The 26,447-nt window shown below is 48.4% G+C and overlaps 1 protein-coding gene across 1 annotated transcript; it reads right to left on the reverse strand.

Annotated features, from left to right (window-relative positions):
* Positions 1 to 22,314: 22,314 nt before the first annotated feature.
* Positions 22,315 to 23,076, reverse strand: LOC138674902 (DNA-directed RNA polymerase II subunit RPB1-like). The gene has a single exon (XM_069762726.1). The coding sequence runs from the start codon at positions 23,074 to 23,076 to the stop codon at positions 22,315 to 22,317; it is 762 nt and encodes a 253-aa protein (XP_069618827.1).
* Positions 23,077 to 26,447: the final 3,371 nt, after the last annotated feature.

Consider the following 26,447-nt stretch of genomic DNA (forward strand, 5'->3'; position numbering starts at 1 on the left):
AATATATATCATATGCCTTTAGATTTGCAGTCCCTAAACAGGCCAGACTTCCCTTGTCCAGTTTCCCGGGGTGACCGCAAGCCATATTACAGTCTCCATACACACAGCCTCATATGTTGCAGACACTACACACACCAGTCTTCCTCTGACTGGTTCTCGTGGGTGTCCTGCATCACTGTATCACAGTCTCTTTACTTACACAGCTGTACACAGCCCAGGATATCCTCCGGATAGCAGCCGGGCACCATGTCCACCTGTTTGCAATCGTTACACATGCTAGTCCTCTTCCGGACACAGGACATCCACCTCCGGGCACAGGACTGTCCACATCTGTCTCTTTTGGGCACAGGACATCTTCCTCTGGGCACAGGACTGTCCACATCTGACTCCTTCGGGCACAGGACATCCATTTCCGGGCACAGGACTGTCCACATCTGAGACCACTACCATGGACGACTTGCATCGCTGTATACGCTGTGGGTGCCAGGCTATTCAGCTGCCCTGGGTGCTGGCTCTGCTGGCCTGTGCCTCCATGCACTCAGCCAGCGCTCTGCAGGCCTCTGCTCTGCATACCAGCACACAAAAGACTGGCACTGTCGTGCACCTCACATACCCATACCTCTTACTGCAGGGCTTTTAACACACACAAACCTGTGGCCTTCAGCCACATGGAAAACCCGAGTCGGAAATCCGTGACTCCCATGCACACCTATGGACTTCATCCATCTGCATGCACATTCTGGGGAGCATAAACAGCGCCCCGTAGCTGTAACAGAGGTCACAGCGTCACACGATTTTGATGTATGTCTGAATGGACCTATAAAACTCAACGAGCCGTCTGATAAAAACCTGGAAGCACACAGACATTTCACACCAATGTGAGAATGTAGAATAAGGGATTTTACAGATAACATTATCACTCCATGTCACACAGTGCAGACACAGAATAATATCTACATCCAGGCACTTACCGCTGACATCTCGTCTGATTAGAGCTGCTTTATCCTGTTTCTTCTCCACCTAGTCTGTTATGATCTGGTGGCCTTGGAGCAGCATGAGACGTACTCTGGAGAAGGTGGCACCTGTACTGACCGCAAACCCTGAACCTAGCAGCGCAACTAAAAGCAGCCGTGGGGGGTACCTAACACTCCCTAGACCCCTCGGCACAGCCTAAGATCTAACTACCCCTAAAGACAGAAACAGGAAACCTATCTTGCCTCAGAGAAAATCCCCAAAGGATAGAAAGCCCCCCGCAAATATTGACTGTGAGAGGAGAGGGAAGTAACATACGCAGATATGAAATCAGATTTTAGCATAGGAGGCCATACTAGCTAAAAAGAAAGAATAGAACAGAGTACTATGCGGTCAGTATTAAAACACTAGAAAATATCCACCGCAGAAAATACGGATCACCACATCTGACTAAAGACATGGGGGGTGTATCTGCATCTCCAGAGAAATAGCTAGGCTGCAAAAAATCCTTCACAGACCAAGCTGGACAAAACAAAAACATGAAAATGCACAGAACTATAAGGTCCACTGCAGGTGGACAGCAAAAACAAAGCCAGGACTTATCTTTGTAGAAAAACACGGCAAACTGGAGAGACCAGCAGGGAAGTGAATCCTTCAAGAACAATGGACAACTGGCACTGACTAAAGGATCCAGCAAAGCTATATACCCCAGTCAGTTTTGCAATTAGTAGATACACCTGTCCACTCCTGCAGTCCAGGCACAACTGCATTACCCTCTACAACCACCGGAGGGAGCCCAAAAGCTGAATTCACAACACTAGTCAGTGTCATGGTCAGGACATGGTTAATGTCCTGTTCTCTCAGGGTTAATTTTGCTGGCCTTCCTTTGGATCTGGGAGGGTTATTTATACTCACTCCAGACTACATTCCCTGTCAGCTATACTTTTGTCTAGTCTGTGTGCCTGACCCCTTGAGTGTGTGCCCAGTTTGCAATTGATTTCCTTGCTCTCCGTGCTTAACTCTGCTTGTTTGTTCTTTTGGATTTCTGACCTCTGGCTTCCCTTCTGACAATCCCCTGTCTCACCCCTTTGGTACCTCGTGATCTCCTGGCTCTGATCTTAGCTTGTTTGACTACTCTCCTGTGTTTCTCGTCTCCTCTGCACCCCGGCATCTGGCTCCGCCCCGACCACCTCCTACTCTGTCACATGGTTCAGGTCTTGGTTGTTACCTGGTTAGTAACCCGGCGCTTTGCTCATCTACCTTGCTGTGGCGCGCTGCTCTCCCTGCAGCAGTATTACCTGGGAGTCATGACGTTATAGCTGACAGTACAGTCTTTTCCCTGGTTGTGGTGGGGGGGTGTTAGTATGCTATGGATCCGGTACAGGCTCTCATGGAGCAGGTTAATGAGCTCTTTCAGCTTATGCAGAAGCTGTCCATGGAGCAACAAGCCCTGGTCCACTCGCACCAACAGGTGCAGAGAGAAGTTACAGGTGCTTTATAGGGGTCTGCTCCGTTGGGGTTCCAGAAGGTGGGCCCCAGTGATGTATCCCTATCGGACCCCGAGCCACCGGTAAAGTTACCCAATAAATTTTCCGTAGATAAAAAATTGTTTATGGTCTTCAAGGAGGGATGCAAGTTGTTTTTCGAATTCCGTCACCGAGCCTCTGGAAATGAAAGTCAGAGGATGGGAATTGTAATGTCCTTGTTAAGGGGGGGTTCCACAGGCATGTGCTTTCTCTCTCTTCCTCTGCTCCTGAACGCTTGTCTGTGAACCTGTTCTTTGAGGCTCTAGGGCACATTTATGATGAGCCTTGTCACGATTCACACCGTGACCATCACCCCTATGTCACGGATCGGGGTGACCTTAGGCCAACAGACGGCTATTACATGTGCAGGGGGGCTTATCTTAGTTATCCCTCTACTGCTACACTGTAATGAAAACACACACAAGGCTATTGGCCTATCAGTTTACAGCAGGGGCTTATTTTAAGTACTAAATTCGGGCTAGTTGGGACACACAGTTCCGGAGAAATCCGTACTTTTTTACCTGTTGGAATTAGAGGCTCGCGCTTACAGTGTCTGATAGATCCGCCGATGGAGATTCGCAAAATGGATTTATTATTTTCCTAGCCCAAATCGGTGGCCAATATCTCTCTATAACAGGACAAAGAACCGCATGTCTTGAGAGGGATATCAGACCAGTTCTAGCTGGCACAACTGTTCATTGCAACTACAGCGGTCGTATAAATTCTTGGGAGGGAATGAGTAAGTTGCCCAGAATCAGGAATTTGCAGCTAAAAGCAATAAAAACCTCTTCTACACACAGCAGTAACACACAGAGAGGGATTTTTTCAGCCCGCAGCATGGGTCTAACAGGCAAAGCTACAAAATCAAAATACATTTCATACAATATCGTGACAAGCCTGATAGAGTGCATCTGGCAGAGGATATGGTGATGAGTGTGACACAGGTGAGGCACTCTGCTGAATGGTTCTGCTCAGAGTTTAGGTGTTGGGCAGCTGAAGTATCTTGGAACACCGCGCCCCGAGGGGGTTGTTCCGCAAGGGCCTGTCTGACCATCTAAGGACGCTCTGGCACTTCATCCTCCTCCTGATACCCTGGAGGACACGAAGACACAGGCGGTCCGGATGGCCCGGAGACTCCATGCAAGAGGAGTGATGCAACAAGAGACTCCCTTGTACTCCAAATTGTGTGACTCTGCACCTGTATCTGAGCCCATGGCGATTGGGTCAGTCTTGGTTATGGAGAAAGAGAGAAGGCACCGTAGAGACAACCTACTATGCTTTTACTGTAGAGCCTCTGGACATTGAAAAAGGAATTGCCCCTCCTGCCCTTCTTCAGTGAAACCGTCAGAGAAACGACTGAGTCTGGGCAACAATCGAGGTTGTCTGTTGTGAATTCTGTTGTCGAGCTCCCTCCTGTGGTCATGAATGGTAGTTCAGTGAGTTCGGTCCGTGGGCTCCCTCTGGTGGCTGTGAGTGCAGCTGCTGCTTCTGAGGTTCCTTCTCTATTTAACTCCACTCAGATCGTTTCTCCATGCCAGCTGTCAATGTTTTAGCATTGGTTCAGTTCACTCCTGGATCTGTCTGGTGTCCTGTCTTCTCCTGCAGAAGCTAAGTTCCTGATTGTTATTATTGTTCTTGTTTCTTTGTCCAGCTGGTTTTCTTGATTTTGTCTTGCTAGCTGGAAGCTCTGGGATGCAGGGTGGCACCCCCGCACCGTGAGTCGGTGCGGAGGACCCTTTTGCACACTCTGCGTGGTCTTTTGTAGGTTTTTGTGCTGACCGCAAAGATTCCTTTCCTATCCTCTGTCTATTTAGTAAGTCGTGCCTCCCTTTGCTGAAACCTATCTCATTTCTGCGTTTGTGACTTTCATCTTTACTCACAGTCATTACATGTGGGGGGCTGCCTATTCCTTTGGGGAATTTCTCTGAGGCAAGGTAGGCTTTATTTTCTATCTCTAGGGCTAGCTAGCTCTTAGGCTGTGACGAGGCGCATAGGGAGCGTCAGGAGCGCTCCACGGCTACTTCTACTGTGTGCGATAGGATTAGGGCTTGCGGTCAGCAGACCTCCCACATCCCAGAGCTCGTCCTGTATGAGTTTAACTATCAGGTCGGGTGCTCCTAACCACCAGGTCATAACAGTTGTCCAGACTCCCAGTTACATTTTTTCACGCTTGCAAAAATTGTGCTCCAGGTGGAATTGGAACTTGCTGGTGGTCCTGTGGTGACCACCACCTTTGTTAACTGCGGTCACGATATTGTATGAAATGTAATATGATTTTGTAGCTTTGTCTGTTAGCACCATATTGTGGGCTAAAAAAACCCTTCTGTGTTTCTGTTTGCGGAGAGGTGTATGTGTAGATCCCAAACCCCTCATGCCCCTCCCAGAAGAATTTTTATGGCGCTTGTGTAGGCTCAAATCTCCCTCTAGCTGAAACTGGACTGATCTCTCTCTAAGACAGGAGGTTCTTTGCTCTAATACTGTAAGATATTGGGCCAACGATTTTGGCTAGGAAAATAATAAGTCCATTTTGCAAATCTCCATCGGCGGATCTGTCGGCCACAGTAAGCGCGAGCTTCTGAGCCCAGCGGGTACAGAGTACGGATTTCTCCAGAATCGGGTGTTCCAACTAGGACAAATTTGGTCTCATTAGAAAGCCAATTTTAAAATAAGATGAATGCTGGGTGTGTTATGATTCTGACACGTTCGGGAGCAAAAATACAAGAATTATAAGAATTGTTGGAGAAAACTGTACAGCTGAGGAGAAGGGAGGCGATGTTAACTCAACCCCTTTAGTGATGTCACGAGGCTGCAGTTTTTAAGTTTCTGCACTTCACCCAGCCTTCAGTCTTACCTGAGGAGCCCTTACTGCCAGCCCTCATGCATTGGGATATTTGGGAACTCCGCCCACTAGCCTGGTTTTGCCTGCAATGACCTGAACACATGTAAGTGTTAACTTCTCATTTAACCCCTGTTATTTTATAATTACCTTTGTACATATTTTCAATTGTCTCTTATTGTAACATCCTTGTAATATTTTTTATAAACACTGCCTGTAAAATATCTAAATTACTAGCTTTGTTCTCCTGCTCTAAAACGTACCCTAAGTCTCTGGAAGGGAATTACGCTACTGTTTTGGGTTAGCTTCGGACCCGTTAATCGAAGCTGGTGGCAGCATACCTTGTTCTGTGCCTTTGGCAGTCGTTGTAGCGACGGCGTCGTCGATAATTATTGTTCCTGCCTGAGTGGGATTAGTTATATCGCCTCGCTGCAGCGTGCCCAATAGCCAGTACATAGCAGGCAGCCTATCTGGCGTCTAATTACCCTAGGTGCAGTACCTAATCTGACCTGAGGGTAAGGGGGCGCCAGAGAGCTGCAAGTTTTCAAGTGGAACTGTAAAGCGGGATATACATAAATCCCTGCAGTTCGTGGAATATTGAGGAGCAGTGGGATAACTAAAATAAGCCCCTGCGGTAAACTAAGAGGTCAATAGCCTTGTGTGTGTTTTCATCACAGTGTAGCAGTGGAGGGATTACTAAGATAAGCCCCCTGCACATGTGATAGCCATCTGTTGGCCGAAAGTCACCCCTATCCTCGACATAGGGGTGAGTCACGGTGTGAATCGTGACAACTGCGGTTCTTCCATTAATTTGATTGATGCCCAAGTTGTGACTCGTAATAAGATTGGGACAGTCAGGCTGAAAGACCCTGTTAAAATTGTGGCTGTTGATGCATCCCCTTACCCAGGATGGAATTGGTTTCAGGACTGATGTCTTTTCTCGGAAAGTGGGTTCCACTCACATGGAAAAAATTAAGTTATTTTTGTGATGAATAATCTACCTGCAGGACTGGTATTGCCCTGGCTGCAACGCCCCAATCCAGTCATTGATTGGGTGGTGGGGGAGATCACTCAATGGGGATGTAAGGGTTATGGTCCGTGTTGTAACTTTTGTTAATCCGGTAAAGTCTGTATCTGTATCGTCTGTCGGTCTGGAGGGTATTCCGGAGTACCTGAAAGACTTCGAAGATGTGTTTTCTGAAAGTGAGGCTAAGGCGCTTCCACCACATCGACCTGGTGATTGTGCTATTGATTTAGTCCCAGGAGCCAAATTACCCAAGGCTTGTCTATACAATTTGTCTGGGCCTGAGCACCAAGCCATGAAAGAGTACATCACAGAGAGCCTCCGCAAGGGGCATATTCGGCCCTCTGTCTCACCCGTGGCAGCAGGGTTTTTCTTTGTGAAGAAAAAAGATGGTGGTTTGCGACCGTGCCTCGACTTTTGGGAACTGAATAAGATTACTGTAAAGAACACTTCCCTCTCCCTCTGATTCCTGATTTATGTAATCAACTCACGAGGGCCAAATGGTTTTCTAAGCTTGACTTACGAGGGGCTTATAACCTTATAAGGATTCGGGAGGGAGATGAATGGAAAACAGCGTTTCTGATGACCGAGGGGTTGTTTGAAAATTTGGTTATGCCCTTCGGTCTCACTAATGCCCCTGCTGTTTTCCAGAATTTCATTAATGTTGTTTTTTCAGACTTGATTGAACGCTATGTGGTCATTTACCTGGATGATATCTTGAGGACACTCAGTCACACTTACACCATCTACGTACGGTTCTTGTGAGACTCAGGGAGAACCATTTATACGCTAAGCTGGAGAGGTGTTCAACTGTCTTTTCTGGGTTTAATTGTATCAGGGGAGGGATTCCGCAAGGATCCGGGGAAGGTTCAGGCCATTTCTGATTGGGAGCAACCTCATGACCTGAAGGGGTTGAAACGATTCCTGGGCTTCGCTAATTATTATAGGAAGTTCATTAAAGGGTTGTCGCAGGTTGTGAAATCCTTGACGGACCTCACTCTCAAAGGGGTGGATGTAAAAAATTGGTCTGTGGCTGCAAAAAATTCCTTCCAGACATTGAAGAAATGTTTTACTTCAGCACCCGTGTTCATACAACCCAATCCGTTGTAGCATGGCTAAAGGGTGTGTAGTCGACGGGAGGTATGTGCCACTATAGTGCCTTGTTGCTGTAATGTAGCCCGGAGTATTTCTTTGTTGCACATAACCATGTATATATATGTGTTTCAGGACCTGTGGTGATGTCAGACCATATGGCTAATCATGTGATGGGTTCCTCGGTGTGGTTAGCTCTATATAAGACATGCTAATGCTTTACACAGCAGATATGTGTGGAGGTGAAAACCTGTTATGACCTGGTGGTAAAGACAATAATGGACCTGGTGGTTAAGAGCACACGGAATGACCTGATAGTTACAAATAATATAGGACGAGCTCTGAGACGTGGGAACTCTGCTGACCGCAATCCCTAATCCTATCACACACACTAGAAATAGCCGTGGATTGCTCCTAACGCTCCCTATGCAGAAGCCGCAGCCCCACTCACATCCACCAGAGGAAGCTCATAGACAGAACCAGCCGAAGTACCACTCATGGCCACAGGAGGGAGCTTGACCACAGAATTCACAACAGTACCCCCCCTTGAGGAGGGGTCACCGAACCCTCACCAGAGCCCCCAGGCCGACCAGGATGAGCCAAATGAAAGGCACGAACCAGATCGGCAGCATGAACATCAAAGGCAAAGACCCAGGAATTATCTTCCTGACCATAACCCTTCCACTTGACCAGGTACTGGAGTTTCAGTCTCGAAATACGAGAATCCAAAATCTTCTCCACCACATACTCCAACTCCCCCTCAACCAACACCGGGGCAGGAGGATCAACGGATAGAACCACAGGCGCCACATATCTCCGCAACAACGACCTATGGAATACATTATGGATGGCAAAAGAAGCCGGAAGGGTCAAACGAAACGACACAGGATTGAGAACCTCAGAAATCTTATACGGACCAATGAAACGAGGCTTAAACTTAGGAGAGGAAACCTTCATAGGAACATAACGAGACGACAACCAAACCAAATCCCCAACACGAAGTCGGGGACCCACACAGCGCCGGCGGTTAGCGAAACGTTGAGCCTTCTCCTGGGACAATGTTAAATTGTCCACCACATGAGTCCAAATCTGCTGCAACCTATCCACCACAGTATCTACACCAGGACAGTCCGAAGACTCAACCTGCCCTGAAGAGAAACGAGGATGGAAACCAGAATTGCAGAAAAACGACGATACCAAAGTAGCCGAGCAGGCCCGATTATTAAGGGCGAACTCAGCCAAAGGCAAGAAGGACACCCAATCATCCTGATCAGCAGAAACAAAGCATCTCAGATATGTTTCCAAAGTCTGATTAGTTCATTCGGTTTGGCCATTTGTCTGAGGATGGAAAGCCGAGGACAAAGACAAATCAATGCCCATCCTAGCACAAAAGGCTCGTCAAAACCTCGAAACAAACTGGGAACCTCTGTCCGAAACGATGTTCTCCGGAATGCCATGTAAACGAACCACATGCTGGAAAAACAATGGCACCAAATCAGAGGAGGAAGGCAACTTAGACAAGGGTACCAAATGGACCATCTTAGAGAAGCGATCACAAACCACCCAAATGACCGACATCTTTTGAGAGACAGGGAGATCCGAAATAAAATCCATAGAGATATGCGTTCAGGGCCTCTTCGGGACCGGCAAGGGCAAAAGCAACCCACTGGCACGAGAACAGCAGGGCTTAGCCCAAGCACAAGTCCCACAGGACTGCACAAAAGAACGCACATCCCGCGACAAAGACGGCCACCAAAAGGATCTAGCGACCAAATCTCTGGTACCAAAGATTCCAGGATGACCAGCCAACACCGAACAATGAACCTCAGAGATAACTCTACTAGTCCATTTATCAGGGACAAACAGTTTCTCCGCTGGGCAACGGTCAGGTCTATCAGCCTGAAATTTTTGCAGCACCCACCGCAAATCAGGGGAGATGGCAGACAAAATTACCCCCTCTTTGAGAATACCCGCCGGCTCAGGAACACCCGGAGAGTCGGGCACAAAACTCCTTGACAGGGCATCAGCCTTCACATTCTTAGAGCCTGGAAGGTACGAAACCACAAAATCAAAGCGGGAGAAAAATAGCGACCAACGAGCCTGTCTAGGATTCAACCGTTTGGCAGACTCGAGATAAGTCAAATTCTTGTGATCCGTCAAGACCACCACGCGATGCTTGGCTCCTTCAAGCCAATGACGCCACTCCTCGAATGCCCACTTCATGGCCAATAGCTCTCGATTGCCAACATCATAATTGCGCTCAGCAGGTGAAAACTTTCTAGAAAAGAAGGCGCATGGTTTCATCACCGAGCCATCAGAACTTCTTTGCGACAAAACAGCCCCTGCTCCAATCTCAGAAGCATCAACCTCGACCTGAAACGGGAGCGAAACATCTGGCTGGCACAACACAGGGGCAGAAGAAAAACGACGCTTTAACTCCTGAAAAGCTTCCACAGCCGCAGAAGACCAATTGACCACATCAGCACCCTTCTTGGTCAAATCAGTCAACGGTTTAGCAACACTAGAAAAATTACTGATGAAGCGACGATAAAAATTAGCAAAGCCCAGGAACTTTTGCAGACTCTTCACAGATGTCGGCTGAGTCCAATCATAAATGGCCTGGACTTTAACAGGGTCCATCTCAATAGTAGAAGGGGAAAAAATGAAACCCAAAAATGAAACCTTCTGAACTCCAAAGAGACACTTTGACCCCTTCACAAACAAAGAATTCGCACGAAGGACCTGGAACACCATTCTGACCTGCTTTACGTGAGACTCCCAATCATCCGAAAAGACCAAAATATCATCCAAATATACAATCAGGAATTTATCCAGGTACTCTCGGAAGATGTCATGCATAAAGGACTGAAATACTGATGGAGCATTGGAAAGCCCGAATGGCATAACCAGGTACTCAAAATGGCCCTCGGGCGTATTAAATGCTGTTTTCCATTCATCGCCCTGTTTAATACGCACAAGATTATACGCACCACGAAGATCTATCTTGGTGAACCAACTAGCCCCCTTAATCCGAGCAAACAAATCAGACAGCAGCGGCAAAGGATACTGAAATTTGACTGTGATCTTATTAAGAAGGCGGTAATCAATACAAGGTCTCAAAGAACCATCCTTCTTGGCCACAAAAAAGAACCCTGCTCCCAATGGTGACGACGACAGGCGAATATGACCCTTCTCCAAGGATTCCTTTACATAACTCCGCATAGCGGCGTGTTCTGGCACAGATAAATTGAACAGTCGGCCCTTAGGAAACTTACTACCAGGAATCAAATTGATAGCACAATCGCAATCCCTATGAGGAGGTAGGGCACTGGATTTGGGCTCATCAAATACATCCCGGTAATCCGACAAATACTCCGAGACTTCAGAAGGGGTGGATGACGAAATAGACAAAAATGGAACATCACCATGTACCCCCTGGCAACCCCAGCTGGACACAGACATAGATTTCCAATCCAATACTGGATTATGGACCTGTAGCCATGGCAACCCCAACACGACCACATCATGCAGATTATGCAACACCAAAAAGCGAATATCCTCCTGATGTGCAGGAGCCATGCACATGGTCAATTGGGTCCAGTACTGAGGCTTATTCTTGGCCAAAGGCGTAGCATCAATTCCTCTCAATGGAATAGGACACTGCAAGGGCTCCAAGAAAAAACCACAGCGCCTAGCATACTCCAAGTCCATCAAATTCAGGGCAGCGCCTGAATCCACAAATGCCATAACAGAATAGGATGACAAAGAGCAAATCAGAGTAACGGACAAAAGAAATTTCGACTGTACCATACCAATGGTGGCAGACCTAGCGAAATGCTTAGTGCGCTTAGGACAATCGGAGATAGCATGAGTGGAATCACCACAGTAAAAACACAGCCCATTCCGACGTCTGTGTTCTTGCCGTTCAGCTCTGGTCAAAGTCCTATCACATTGCATAGGCTCAGATCTATGCTCAGATAATACCGCCAAATGGTGCACAGCTTTACGCTCACGCAAGCGTCGATCGATCTGAATGGCCAAAGACATAGACTCATTCAGACCAGCAGGCATGGGAAATCCCACCATGACATCCTTAAGGGCTTCAGAGAGACCCTTTCTGAAGATTGCTGCCAGGGCACATTCATTCCACTGAGTGAGTACAGACCACTTCCTAAACTTCTGACAATATATCTCTACCTCATCCTGACACAGAGCCAGCAAGATTTTCTCTGCCTGATCCACTGAATTTGGTTCATCATAAAGCAATCCGAGCGCCAGAAAAAACGCATCAACATCACGCAATGCCGGATCTCCTGGCGCAAGGGAAAATGCCCAGTCTTGAGGGTCGCCACGTAACAAAGAAATAATGATTTTCACTTGTTGAACAGGGTCACCTGAGGAGCGAGGTTTCAAAGCAAGAAACAATTTACAATTATTTTTGAAATTCAGAAACTTAGATCTATCCCCAAAAAAACAAATCAGGAATTGGAATCCTAGGCTTTAACATCGGATTCTGAACCACAAAATCTTGAATGTTTTGTACCCTTGTAGTGAGATTATCCATCCAAGAGGACAGACCTTGAATGTCCATATCTACACCTGTATCCTGAACCACCCAGAGGTAAAGGGGAAAAGAGAGACAAAACACACTGCAAAGAAACAAAAATGGTCTCAGAACTTCTCTTATCCCTCTATTGAGATGCATTAATACTTTGGGCCACCTGTACTGTTATGACCTGGTGGTAAGGACAATAATGGACCTGGTGGTTAAGAGCACACGGAATGACCTGATAGTTACTAATAATATAGGATGAGCTCTGAGACGTGGGAACTCTGCTGACCGCAATCCTTAATCCTATCACGCACACTAGAAATAGCCGTGGATTGCTCCTGATGCTCCCTATGCAACTCGACACAGCCTAAGGAACTAGCTAGCCCTGAAGATAGAAAAATAAGCCTATCTTGCCTCAGAGAAATTCCCCAAAGGAAAAGGCAGCCCCCCACATATAATGACTGTGAGTAAAGATGAAAATACAAACACAGAGATGAAATAGATTTAGCAAAGTGAGGCCCGACTTACTGAACAGACTGAGGATAGGAAAGGTAACTTTGCGGTCAGCACAAAAAACTACAAAAAGACCACGCAGAGGGCGCAAAAGACCCTCCGCACCGACTCACGGTGTGGAGGCGCTCCCTCTGCGTCCCAGAGCTTCCAGCAAGCAAGACAAAAATCAAAATAGCAAGCTGGACAGAAAAATAGCAAACTAAAGAAAAACAAGCAGGAACTTAGCTTCTGCTGGGAAGACAGGTCACAAGAACGATCCAGGAGTGAACTAGACCAATACTGGAACATTGACAGGTGGCATGGAGCAATGATCTAAGTGGAGTTAAATAGAGCAGCCAGCTAACGAATTAACCTCGTCACCTGTGGAAGGAAACTCAGAAGCCGCAGCCCCATGGACAGAACCAGCCGAAGTACCATTCATGACCACAGGAGGGAGCTTGACAACAGAATTCACAACAAAAACCCTCCTGAGTGTGTCAAGGCTCCAGGACTGAGCCGGAAGGACTGGACACTTGTTTTTTCTTTTCCTGAGCCAAAGGCTATTTCCTTTCTGTTATTTTGCCATGTGGTTTATGATGCAATAAACCCTGTGAACTTTTCAAGGAACGTGCCTCCTGAGTCTCAGCCGTCGCACCTGAGTGAAATCCCTACAATTGGTGGAGAATGTTGGCAGCGTTCCCAGCGAAGACGTAAGTCTATTTTTTAATGTCCTGGGTCAAGTCTGTTGCAAGCCAGCAAGCATTGCCGGAGAAAATGGAGGACCTGCTGAAACACTTGGTCCAGATGCAGTCACAGCAGGAGCAAAGGCAGCAAGAGACCAACATGCTATTGATGCAGCAGATACAACAGAGCCAGCAGCAGATACAACAGAGCCAGTAGCAGATACAACAGAGCCAGTAGGAGCAACGGCAGAGCCAGCAGGAGCATCAGCAGCAGATGCAGCTTCTGGCAACCGCCATCCAGGGCAAGGCGAGCGCCCCAACCCCAGGTTTGGCTGATGACACCCACGTCCGGAAGACGGTAAGACGCGCATTGCAGAAAATGACTCCCGGGGATGATGTTGAGGCCTTCCTGACGTTGTTTGAGAGGGTCGCTGAGAGGGAAAAGCTTCCGCCAGAGCAGTGGGCAGAGGTACTGGCGCCATACCTGACGGGAGAACCCCAGAAGGCGTACTATGATTTGACCTTGCAGGATGCCAAAGAGTATCACAAATTGAAAGTTGAGATTCTTGCACGTTTGGGGGTGACACTGACTGTCAGGGCACAGCGAGTTCACTGCTGGGCCTATCACCGGGACAAACCGCCTCGCTCTCAAATGTTTGACCTGTTGCACCTGGTCCAGAAATGGCTGCAGCCAGAGTCGTGTACACCTGCACAGATGGTGGAACGAGTGATGATGGATCGATTTGTGCATTCCCTCCCGAGGTCCATACAGACTTGGGTTGCCCAGGGTGATCCCCAGAATGCCGACGAGCTGATCGGACTGGTTGAGAGATCTCAAGGGTTAGAAGGCTCCTCCGGGAGGCAACCCATGCCGTACTGGGGGTCCCAGAAGGGAGCTGAGTCCCAAAAAGGGGTGGCGCGTCCAAAATCACAAAGGGCGGGGGAGGTGGTGCCCAAGGTCCCTACGGGTGATATTATTTGTTGGAGGTGCCACGGGACAGGACATATAGCTGCCCGTTGTTCCCAGACCACTGAGCAGATGGACTGCAGCATGGGACGCCATTGCTCATACTATGAGTACCCAGCTTGCAGTGTGAACTCTCCGCTCAACGAGGGACCTCAAGCGTGTCCCGAAAAGGTGAACGGTCGAGCAGTAACGGCACTGTTAGACTCGGGGAGCCTAGTGACCCTGCTGAGGGCCACTTTTCCTCTCCATCTGCTCCCGGGAAAGAAGGTCAGAGTGCGGTGCATACATGGTGATGCAAAGGACTACCCTTTGGCCAGGGTGGACATTGAAACGGCATGTGGCACTGAGTCCCACATAGTCGGCGACGTGCAGGACTTGTTGTACCCTATAATTATTGGCTGGGATTTCTGTTTGTTTTGGGATTTGTGGGGAAAAGGTTCTGAGCTCCCTAGCAAGAGTAGGGAACCAGTGAACCCTGGAAGGGTGTCGCCACACCCGGAGTCAGACAGGTTTCCTTTTTGTGTTCTGGTTGGGGATGAGGAGGAAGTGTCCCCTGCATCTGACATTCTGGAATTAGAGGTAACCGGTGAAAATTTTGGGACTGCCCAACATAGGGACCCCACTCTGAGGGAAGCCTTTAATAATGTCACAGTTATTGACGGGGTGGTACAGGAGACGGGGGTAGACACAAGATTTCCCCATTTTCTGATGAGTGGGGAGTTGTTGTACCGGGTCACGAAAATAAGGGAGGAGTTGGTAGAGCAGTTGGTAGTGCCGGGTCCATCTAGACGGAAGGTATTGGACATGGCCCATTCACACATCTTGGGTGGACACCTAGGGGTGGAAAAAACGCAGGAACGGGTTGTGCAGAGGTTTTATTGGCCTGGGTGTCACCGGGAAATAGTGAACTATTGCAGGTCCTGCCCTACATGTCAGCTAACTGCTCCCACTCATTTCCGGAACCCCCTTGTGCCACTGCCCATTATTGAGGTGCCGTTCGAGAGAATTGCCATGGACTTGGTTGGTCCCTTAGTTAAATCAGCCCGGGGCCATCAGTATATATTAGTCATCCTGGACTATGCCACTCGCTATCCTGAGGCAATTCCCTTGAGAAATTCTTCCTCGAAGAGTATAGCCCGCGAGTTGGTCCATGTCTTTTCCCGGACAGGTCTGCCGAAGGAGATCCTGACTGACCAGGGAACACCTTTCATGAGCAAGGTGATGAGGGAGTTATGCAAAGCCCTCAAAATCTCCCAGTTGAGGACCTCGGTGTACCATCCCCAGTCAGATGGCCTTGTTGAGAGATTTAACAAGACACTGAAGAGCATGCTGAGAAAAGCTATAGAGAAAGATGGTAGAGACTGGGATTGTCTCTTACCCTATCTGATGTTTTCCATTTGTGAAGTTCCACAGGCCTCCACAGGGTTCTCACCGTTTGAGCTTCTATATGGCCGACATCCGCGAGGACTCCTGGATATAGCCAAGGAAACCTGGGAAGCCGAAGTCACGCCCCACAGAAGCGTCATTGAGCATGTGGCCCTGATGCAGCAGAGGATTGCAAAGGTGATGCCTATCGTGAAAGAACACCTCCTCCAGGCACAAGAAGCTCAGGCCAGAGTCTACAACCGGTCTGCAAGAGTGAGGCAGTTCAAACCGGGAGACCGAGTTCTTGTGTTAGTTCCGACGGTGGAAAGCAAGTTGTTGGCCAAATGGCAAGGGCCATATGAGGTTGTCGAGAAACTTGGTGAAGTAAATTATAAAATTCACCAACCAGGAAGACGGAAACCATTCCAAGTATACCATGTCAACCTCATCAAGCCGTGGCAAGATAGAGAGCCAACAGTAACTCCATCGTTGTTAAGCAACCCAGAAGGTGAGGTTGGAGCGGTTACAATAGCGGAGACGCTATCGAAGACCCAGAAACAGCAGTGCCGGGAGTTACTCCAGAAAAAGAGGGACCTGTTTTCAGAGTTGCCAGGACACACGAAGGTCATAGAGCACGAGGTCCTAACAGAGCCACATGTGCGGGTGAACGTGAAGCCCTATCGTATTCCTGAGGCTCGTTGAGAAGTTATCTCCAAGGAAGTGGAGCGTATGTTGAAGCTTGGAGTCATTGAGGAATCCAAGAGCGGTTGGTCGAGCCCAATTGTCCTGGTCCCAAAACCTGATGGAGAGTGGAGGTTTTGCAACGACTATCGGAAGTTGAATGAGGTCTCCAAGTTTGACGCTTATCCCATGCCCCGCGTTGATGAGCTCATCGAAAGGCTTGGGCACGCCAGATATATATCCACCTTGGATTTGACAAAGGGGTATGGGCAGATCCCCATGGCACAGGAAGCCAAGGAGAAGACGGCCTTTTCGACACCTGATGGATGCTTCCAGTATGTCCGGATGCCGTTTGGCCTACAGGGAGCTCCGGCGACCTTCCAGAGGGCTGTGGACAGAGTCCTTGCACCCCATAAAGACTACGCTGCTGCGTACCTAGATGATATCGTCATCTTTAGCCCGGACTGGGAGAGTCATCTGGAGAAAGTCCAAGCGGTGTTTGATGCTCTAAGAGAGGCGGGGTTTACAATAAACCCGAAGAAGTGTGCCTTGGGTAAGGAAGAAGCTAAATACCTAGGCTATATAGTGGGTCGTGGAGAAATAAAGCCCCAAATCAGGAAAGTGGAGGCAATCCAAACATGGCCGAAACCACTCTCCAAAAAGCAAGTTAAAGCCTTTCTGGGAATCGTGGGATATTACAGGAGGTTCATCCCGAACTTCGCCACAGTGGCTGCGCCTCTGACTGATCTGCTAAAGGGGACAAAATCGGTGATGGTTAAATGGTCCGAAGAGACAGAATCAGCCTTCCAAGAGTTGAAAGGGCCTCTATGTAAGCAACCCGTTCTGATGGCCCCAGACTTCAAGAAAGAATTTATTCTTCAGACAGATGCCTCAGACGTTGGGGTAGGAGCAGTCCTTTCCCAAGAGCTACATGGGGAGGAGCATCCTGTTCTCTATCTGAGTAGGAAGCTGTCCTCATCTGAAAAGAACTACTAAGTCGTAGAAAAAGAGTGTTTGGCCATAAAGTGGGCGGTGAACACGTTACGGTACTATCTGCTGGGTCGTAAATTCAGACTAATATCTGACCATGCCCCACTTAGATGGATGAGGGAAACAAAGGGTTTCTTAGCCCTGCAGGACTTCAGTTTCCATGTGGAACATCGGGCCGGAAAGCTGCACGGTAATGCGGATGCCCTATCAAGAATCCCTTGTTTAGTGGGGGAAAGTGCCAAGCCCCACGGCTTTAGGCAGAGGGGGAGGTATGTAGCGTGGCTAAAGGGTGTGTAGTCGACGGGAGGTATGTGCCACGTAGGTGGCTTGTCGCTGTGATGTAGCCCGGAGTATTTCTTTGTTGTACATAACCATGTATAAATATGTGTTTCAGGACCTGTGGTGATGTCAGACCACATGGCTAATCATGTGATAGGTTACTGGGTGTGGTTAGTCCTATATAAGTCAGGCTAATGCTTTACACAGCAGATATGTGTGGAGGTGAAACCCTCCTGAGTGTGTCAAGGCTCCAGGACTGAGCCGGAAGGACTGGACACTTGTTTTTTCTTTTCCTGAGCCAAAGGCTATTTCCTTTCTGTTATTTTGCCATGTGGTTTATGATGCAATAAACCCTGTGAACTTTTCAAGGAACGTGCCTCCTAAGTCTCAGTCCTCCCACCTGAGTGAGTGAAATCCCTACACCGTCAAGACCTTTTATCATGGAGATTGACGCTTCGGAGGTGGGGGTGGGAGCAGTGTCCGTCCAACCTTACTAACCTTAAACCCTGTGCCTTTTTCTCTAAAAAATTCTCTTCGGCCGAGAGAAACTATGATGTCGGCAACAGGGAATTGTTGGCGGTTACAATGGCCTTCAAAGAATGGAGGCATTTTCTGGAGGGGGCTGCTCATCCCTTTACGGTCATCATTGATCATAAAAAAATGGCCTATATCGAGTCTGCTAAGAGATTGACCCCCAGGCTCGGTCGGTGTGCATGATCCCAGGGAGGATAACTTTATCATTCCCACCGCTCACACTAATATGTCAAGAACCGGGGTTGTTTGGTTGCTCAGTTCTTTTCTGAAGGGGATTTATCTATATCCCACTTCCCATTTCCGGTTTGCAACTTGCAGCTCTCTGGCGCCCCTCCTTACCCTCAGGTCAGACAGGGTGCTGCAGCTAGGATAATTAGTCGCCAGAAAGGCTGCCTTTGTACTAGCTAATGGGCACACTGAAGCGAGGGTGATATAACTACTCCCATTCAGGCGGGGACAATAATTATCAATGCCATCCGTCACTGCAAAGTATCCCAAACGCACAGGACAAATCCACTGCCACCAGCTCAAATTTTTTAATTCATAACGGGTCCGGACCCAACCCAAATTAGTAGCGTAATTCACCTCAGAGGACGTGATAGTACGTTATAGAGCAAGAAGAAACAAAGCTAGTAATTTTATATATTTTGCTCCAAAAAGGTAGGCAGTGTTTACAAAAGTATGAAAAGATATTATAAAAGTGGACAAGTATCGCATGTACAGTACAATTACAAATAAAATGGGATTAAAGTTGAAAAAAAAAGCTCTTACAGTTCTTTCATATCATTTCAGATCATGCTAGACCATGTGGCTTGGGCGAACATATATGTCCCAGCGCATGACAGACTCTCAGCTAGATCCGGGACAAAAGACTAGTGAAGACTAATGTCTCACTCACTTATCTCTGTGCCCAAAACCAAGGCACTCCCCCTGTGGTGACCTCACTCAGAGGCTGAATACTCCCCTTTCTTAGAGTTATGACAAGCCATTTCTATACATAACTCACTGTATGAACCTCGTAGAAGAACAACACAATGATCATGATGCTCATCACGTCATGTGGGTTCCTTTAAGTATAAACACGGAGTAGATATATGACCCGCTTACGAAGAAATACGTTCTTTGCATTTCGTTAAGTTTAGATCCTAGCGATTTCAGTGAGTTATAGATTTCTTGGTGGACATTCGGAATATGTAGCTTTTATATCTCTATCCCTGAATGGTGCCATTATACATAACTTTTCAAGAACAACCATGCGGTTGGAAAGTTGGTGTACCAGTAATAACTGGTATCAGGCGGGAGGGGGGATGAGGGGTTTAGACAGAAGACTGGCTTTCCCAGCTCAAAACCATAAAAATTCCTCAGTGAATGTTGCTGGCACGCCGGTCTCACATTACAGCTATATAGCAAAGGGAGGGAGGAAGAGTGGCCTAGAATTCCAGCCTGTGCTGGCAGGCAGAGAAAACTGCAGCTGAGAGCTCTGTATGTATAATTGAAATAATAGGAAGAAGTTCTTATTTCCTGACAGTGGGCACTTTTTTTTTCTCGATTTCATTTTACCATTACGTTCCGACCAGGGTCTAAAAATGTAAAGGCGGATGCCTTATCCTGAAGTTTTGATTCTGTGTCCCCTCCAGAACCCCCTTCCTCCATTCTTCAACCGGGAGTGTTTGTGGCAGAAGTCTCATCTGAGTTACAGGGAGAGATTTTGGAAGCACAAGCCCCCAGGAATAAGCCCCCAGGTTTGTTTGTACCCAAACATTTCTGTCTCACACTCCTGCAAGAATTTCATGATTCTGTGTTAAGTGCACATCCCGGTATTGCAGCTACCTGGAGCAGTAGCTAGGAGTTTTTGGTGGCCCTCTATGGGTACGGATATCAAAAGGTTTGTAAATACTTGTGGGGTGTGTGCTCGATCTAAGAGCTCTCAGGTCCGGCTGTCGGGGGAATTGGTACCTTTGCCAATTCTGGATAAACCATGGACACACCTGTCCATGGACTTTATCACTAATCTTCCGTCTTCCAAGGGTAACTGTTGTCTGGGTAGTGGTTGATGGGTTTTCGAAGCAAGCCCACTTTGTGCCGTTATCTGTGTTGCCTTCTGCTGAAACCTTGGCTTGCTTGTATATACAGCACATAGTTCGGTTGCATGGAGTGCCTGTGAACGTAGTGTTGGACAGGGGTGGGCAATTTGTGGCCAGGTTTTGGAGGGCTTTTTGTAAGAATTTGGGGGTTACGTTGTCATTCTCCTCTGCTTATCACCCGGAATCTAAGGGACAGACTGAACGCTCCAACCAGTCGTTGGAACAAATTTTGAGATGCCTGGCCTCTTCCAGACAGGAAGACTGGTGTGAGGTATTGCCCACAGCAGAATTTGCGTTCAATTGTCGTATTAATCAGTCTGTTGGCAATTCTCCCTTTCAGGACAATTATGGTTTTGGAGACTTTTCCTGCATGCATTCTGGTTGTCCTGGTGTCGAGGGTCTGGTGCAATAGTTAAGAACCCTTTGGAGGGAGGTTCGGGGGGACATCTCCAAAGCCCAGAAGTACATTTTGCGGACAGGAAGAGAGGGTCAGCTCCTGTGTTGGCTGTGGGGGAGGTGTGGATGTCTACCCGTAACATCAAACTTAAGATACCCTCTATGAAGTTGGGCCCCAGGATTATAGGTCCATACAAGATTATAGAGGTGATGAACCCAGTGCCCTATAGATTACAGTTGCCCACGCCTTCAAAATATCTAATGTCTTCCACAGGTCCCTATTAAAACCTGTGGGGACAGTTAGAGAAGATTCCTCATCCAATGTTCCGCCAGTGTTGGTAGAGGGTCAGCTGGAGTACGAGGTAGGGCGCATCATTGATTTACGGTGGGTGCGCCGGAGGCTTCAGTACCTAGTTGACTGGAAGGGATATTCCACTGAGGATTGGTCATGGGTACCGGCCAGTTCTGTGCACGCTGATCGACTGGTGCCGGCTTTTCATGCCAGATACCCTGAGAAGCCTGGGGGTCCAGTGGCCCCCGGTTAAGAGGGTGGTACTGTCATGGTTAGGAAATGGTAAATGTCCTGTTCTCTCAGGGTTAATTTTGCTGGCCTCCCTTTGGATATAGGAGGGGTATTTATACTCACTCCAGACTACATTCCCTGTCAGCTATACTTTCCTCTAGTCTGTGTGCCAGGACTTATCTTTGTAGAAAAACACGGCAAACTGGAGAGACCAGCAGGGAAGTGAATCCTTCAAGAACAATGGACAACTGGCACTGACTAAAGGATCCAGCAAAGCTATATACCCCAGTCAGTTTTGCAATTAGTAGATACACCTGTCCACTCCTGCAGTCCAGGCACAACTGCATTACCCTCTACAACCACCGGAGGGAGCCCAAAAGCTGAATTCACAACACTAGTCAGTGTCATGGTCAGGACATGGTTAATGTCCTGTTCTCTCAGGGTTAATTTTGCTGGCCTCCCTTTGGATATAGGAGGGGTATTTATACTCACTCCAGACTACATTCCCTGTCAGCTATACTTTCCTCTAGTCTGTGTGCCTGACCCCTGGAGTGTGTGCCCGGTTTGCAATTGTTTTCCTTGCTCTCCGTGCGTTACTCTGCTTGTTTCTTTTGGATTTCTGACCTCTGGCTTCCCTTCTGACAATCCTGTCTCACCCCTTTGGTACCTTGTGATCTCCTGGCTATGATCTTAGCTTGTTTGACTACTCTCCTGTGTTTCTCGTCTCCTCTGCACCCGGCATCTGGCTCTGCCCCAAACACCTCCTACTCTGTCACATGGTTCAGGTCCTGGTTGTTACCTGGTTAGTTACCGGCGCTTTGCTCAGCTCCCTTGCTGCTGTGCGCAGCTCTCCCCGCAGCAGTAATACCCGGGAATCATGACAGTTGGTGATATTTCGGCTGATCTCGGTGATATTCGTGGGTTTTTGGTGACATTTCGAGTGATGGTGATATTTGAGGGTTGTTGGTGACATTTCGAGTGATGGTGATATTTGAGGGTTTTTGGTGACATTTCGAGTGATGGTGATATTTGAGGGTTGTTGGTGACATTTCGAGTGATGGTGATATTTGAGGGTTGTTGGTGACATTTCGGGTGATCTCGGTGATAATTGGGGGTTGTTGGTGATATTTCGGGTGATCTTGGTGATATTTTAGGTGATCTCGGTGATAGTTGGGGGTTGTTGGTGACATTTCGAGTGATGGTGATATTTGGGGGTGTTGGTGACATTTCGAGTGATCTCGGTGATATTTGGGGGGTGTTGGGGATATTTCGGGTGATCTTGGTGATATTCGGGTGATCTCGGTGATATTCAGGTGATCTATGGGTAATCTTGTGGGATCTCGGTGATATTTCGGGGGATCTCGGTGATATTTCCAGTGATCTCAGTGATATTCGGGGGATCTTGGTGATATTTGGGTGATCTCTGTGATATTTGGGGGTGTTGGTGATATTTTGGGTAATCTTGGTGATGTTTGGGGGATGTTGGTGATATTTCAGGTGTTCTGAGTGATATTTGGGGGTTGTTGATGATTAGTTTGGTTGATCTCTGTGATATTTGGGGGGTGCTGGTGATATTTCGGGTAATTTTGGGGGATCTCGGTAATATTCGGTTGATCTCTGTGATATTTCCGGTGATCTCGGTGATATTTGGTTGATCTCGGTGATATTCGGTTGATCTCGGTGATATTTCCGGTGATCTCGGTGATATTCGGTTGATCTCGGTGATATTTCCGGTGATCTCGGTGATATTCGGTTGATCTCGGTGATATTTCTGGTGATCTAGGTGACATTTCGGGTGATCTCGGTGATATTCGGTTGATCTCGGTGATATTTCCGGTGATCTCGGTGATATTCGGTTGATCTCGGTGATATTTCCGGTGATCTCGGTGATATTTGGTTGATCTCGGTGATATTTCCGGTGATCTTTCCGGTGATCTCGGTGATATTCAGGTGATATTTCTTGGGATCTCGGTGACATTTCGGGGGATCTCAGTAATACTTGGGTGATCTCTGTGATATTTCGGGTGATCTCAGTGATATTCAGGGGATCTCGGTGATATTCCGGTGATCTAGGTGACATTTCGGGTGATCTCAGTGATATTTCCGGTGATCTCGGTGATATTTTGGGGGATCTCAGTGATATTCAGGTGATCTTGGTGATATTTCCGGTAATCTGGGTGACATTTCCAGTGGTCTCGGTGATATTTCCGGTGATCTCAGATTTATTCGGGTGATCTCGGTGATATTTCAGGGGATCTCTGTGATATTCCGGTGATCTTGGTGATATTCCGGTGATCTTGGTGACATTTTGAGTGATCTCAGTAGTATTTCTTGGAATCTCGGTGACATTTCGGGTGATCTCGGTGATATTCCGGTGATCTTGGTGACATTTTGGGTGATCTCAGTGATATTCGGGTGATTTTCGGGTGATCTCGGGGGATCTCGGTGATATTTCCGGTGATCTCAGTGATATTTCCAGTGGTCTCGGTGATATTTCCGGTGATCTCGGTGATATTCGGGGGATCTCGGTGATATTTCGGGGGATCTCTGTGACATTTCCGGTGATCTTGGTTATATTCCGGTGATATTTCCAGTGGTCTCAGTGATATTCCGGTGATCTCGGTGATATTCGGGGGATCTCGGTGACATTTCCGGGGATCTCGGTGATATTCCGGTGATCTTGGCGATATTTCTGCTGATCTCGGTGACATTTCCGGTGATCTCGGTGATATTCCGGTGATCTCGGTGACATTTCCGGGGATCTCGGTGACATTTCCAGTGGTCTCGGTGACATTTTGAGTGATCTCAGTAGTATTTGTTGGGATCTCGGTGACATTTCCGGTGGTCTCGGTGACATTTCTGGGGATCTCGGAGATATTCCGGTGATTTCGGTGATATTTGGGGGATCTCGGTGACATTTCCGGGGATCTCGGTGATATTTCTGGTGGTCTCTGTGATATTCCGGGGATCTCGGTGATATTTCTGGTGGTCTCTGTGATATTCGGGGGATCTCGGTGATATTTCCGGTGGTCTCATAGTAGTAACATAGTAACATAGTTAGTAAGGCCGAAAAAAGCCATTTGTCCATCCAGTTCAGCCTATATTCCATCATAATAAATCCCCAGATCTACGTCCTTCTACAGAACCTAATAATTGTATGATACAATATTGTTCTGCTCCAGGAAGACATCCAGGCCTCTCTTGAACCCCTCGACTGAGTTTGCCATCACCACCTCCTCAGGCAAGCAATTCCAGATTCTCACTGCCCTAACAGTAAAGAATCCTCTTCTATGTTGGTGGAAAAACCTTCTCTCCTCCAGACGCAAAGAATGCCCCCTTGTGCCCGTCACCTTCCTTGGTATAAACCACTCGGTGATATTCCGGTGGTCTCGGTGATATTCCGTTGTTCTCGGTGACATTTCCGGGGATCTCGGTGACATTTCCGGTGGTCTCGGTGACATTCCGGTGATCTCGGTGACATTCCGGGGATCTCGGTGATATTTCCGGTGGTCTCGGTGATATTCCGGGGATCTCGGTGACATTTCCGGTGGTCTCGGTGATATTCCGGTGGTCTCGGTGATATTCCGGTGATCTCGGTGACATTCCGGGGATCTCGGTGATATTTCCGGTGGTCTCGGTGATATTCGGGGGATCTCAGTGACATTTCCGGTGGTCTCGGTGATATTCCGGTGGTCTCGGTGATATTCCGGTGGTCTCGGGGACATTTCCGGTGGTCTCGGTGATATTCCGGTGGTCTCGGTGATATTCCGGTGGTCTCGGTGACATTTCCGGTGGTCTCGGGGACATTTCCGGTGGTCTCGGTGATATTCCGGTGGTCTCGGTGATATTCCGGTGGTCTCGGTGATATTCCGGTGGTCTCGGTGACATTTCCGGTGGTCTCGGTGATATTCCAGTGGTCTCGGTGACATTTCCGGTGGTCTCGGTGATATTCCGGTGGTCTCGGTGATATTCCGGTGGTCTCGGTGATATTCCGGTGGTCTCGGTGATATTCCGGTGGTCTCGGTGACATTTCCGGTGGTCTCGGTGATATTCCGGTGGTCTCGGTGATATTCCGGTGGTCTCGGTGATATTCCGGTGGTCTCGGTGACATTTCCGGTGGTCTCGGGGACATTTCCGGTGGTCTCGGTGATATTCCGGTGGTCTCGGTGATATTCCGGTGGTCTCGGTGATATTCCGGTGGTCTCGGTGACATTTCCGGTGGTCTCGGTGACATTTCCGGTGGTCTCGGTGATATTCCAGTGGTCTCGGTGACATTTCCGGTGGTCTCGGTGATATTCCGGTGGTCTCGGTGATATTCCGGTGGTCTCGGTGATATTCCGGTGGTCTCGGTGACATTTCCGGTGGTCTCGGTGATATTCCGGTGGTCTCGGGGACATTTCCGGTGGTCTCGGTGATATTCCGGTGGTCTCGGTGATATTCTGGTGGTCTCGGGGACATTTCCGGTGGTCTCGGTGATATTCCGGTGGTCTCGGTGATATTCGGGGGATCTCAGTGACATTTCCGGTGGTCTCGGTGATATTCCGGTGGTCTCGGTGACATTCCGGTGGTCTCGGTGATATTCCGGTGGTCTCGGTGATATTCCGGTGGTCTCGGTGATATTCCGGTGGTCTCGGTGATAGTCCGGTGGTCTCGGGGACATTTCCGGTGGTCTCGGTGATATTCCGGTGGTCTCGGTGATATTCCGGTGGTCTCGGGGACATTTCCGGTGGTCTCGGTGATATTCCGGTGGTCTCGGTGATATTCGGGGGATCTCAGTGACATTTCCGGTGGTCTCGGTGATATTCCGGTGGTCTCGGTGATATTCTGGTGGTCTCGGTGATATTCCGGTGGTCTCGGTGATATTCCGGTGGTCTCGGTGACATTTCCGGTGGTCTCGGTGACATTTCCGGTGGTCTCGGTGATATTCCGGTGGTCTCGGTGATATTCCGGTGGTCTCGGTGACATTCCGGTGGTCTCGGTGATATTCCGGTGGTCTCGGTGATATTCCGGTGGTCTCGGTGACATTTCCGGTGGTCTCGGTGATATTCCGGTGGTCTCGGTGATATTCCGGTGGTCTCGGTGACATTCCGGTGGTCTCGGTGATATTCCGGTGGTCTCGGTGATATTCCGGTGGTCTCGGTGACATTTCCGGTGGTCTCGGTGATATTCCGGTGGTCTCGGTGATAGTCCGGTGGTCTCGGGGACATTTCCGGTGGTCTCGGTGATATTCCGGTGGTCTCGGTGATATTCCGGTGGTCTCGGGGACATTTCCGGTGGTCTCGGTGATATTCCGGTGGTCTCGGTGATATTCGGGGGATCTCAGTGACATTTCCGGTGGTCTCGGTGATATTCGGGGGATCTCAGTGACATTTCCGGTGGTCTCGGTGACATTTCCGGTGGTCTCGGTGATATTCCGGTGGTCTCGGTGATATTCCGGTGGTCTCGGGGACA

Source organism: Ranitomeya imitator, chromosome 4 (assembly GCF_032444005.1).
Source record: "Ranitomeya imitator isolate aRanImi1 chromosome 4, aRanImi1.pri, whole genome shotgun sequence".
NCBI classification, from domain to species: Eukaryota; Metazoa; Chordata; class Amphibia; order Anura; family Dendrobatidae; genus Ranitomeya; species Ranitomeya imitator.

Bases quoted from the DNA above. Each gene is read 5' to 3' on its own strand.
- LOC138674902 (XM_069762726.1), bottom strand. From the start codon at position 23,076: ATGTCACCTAGATCACCGGAATATCACCGAGATCCCCTGAATATCACT.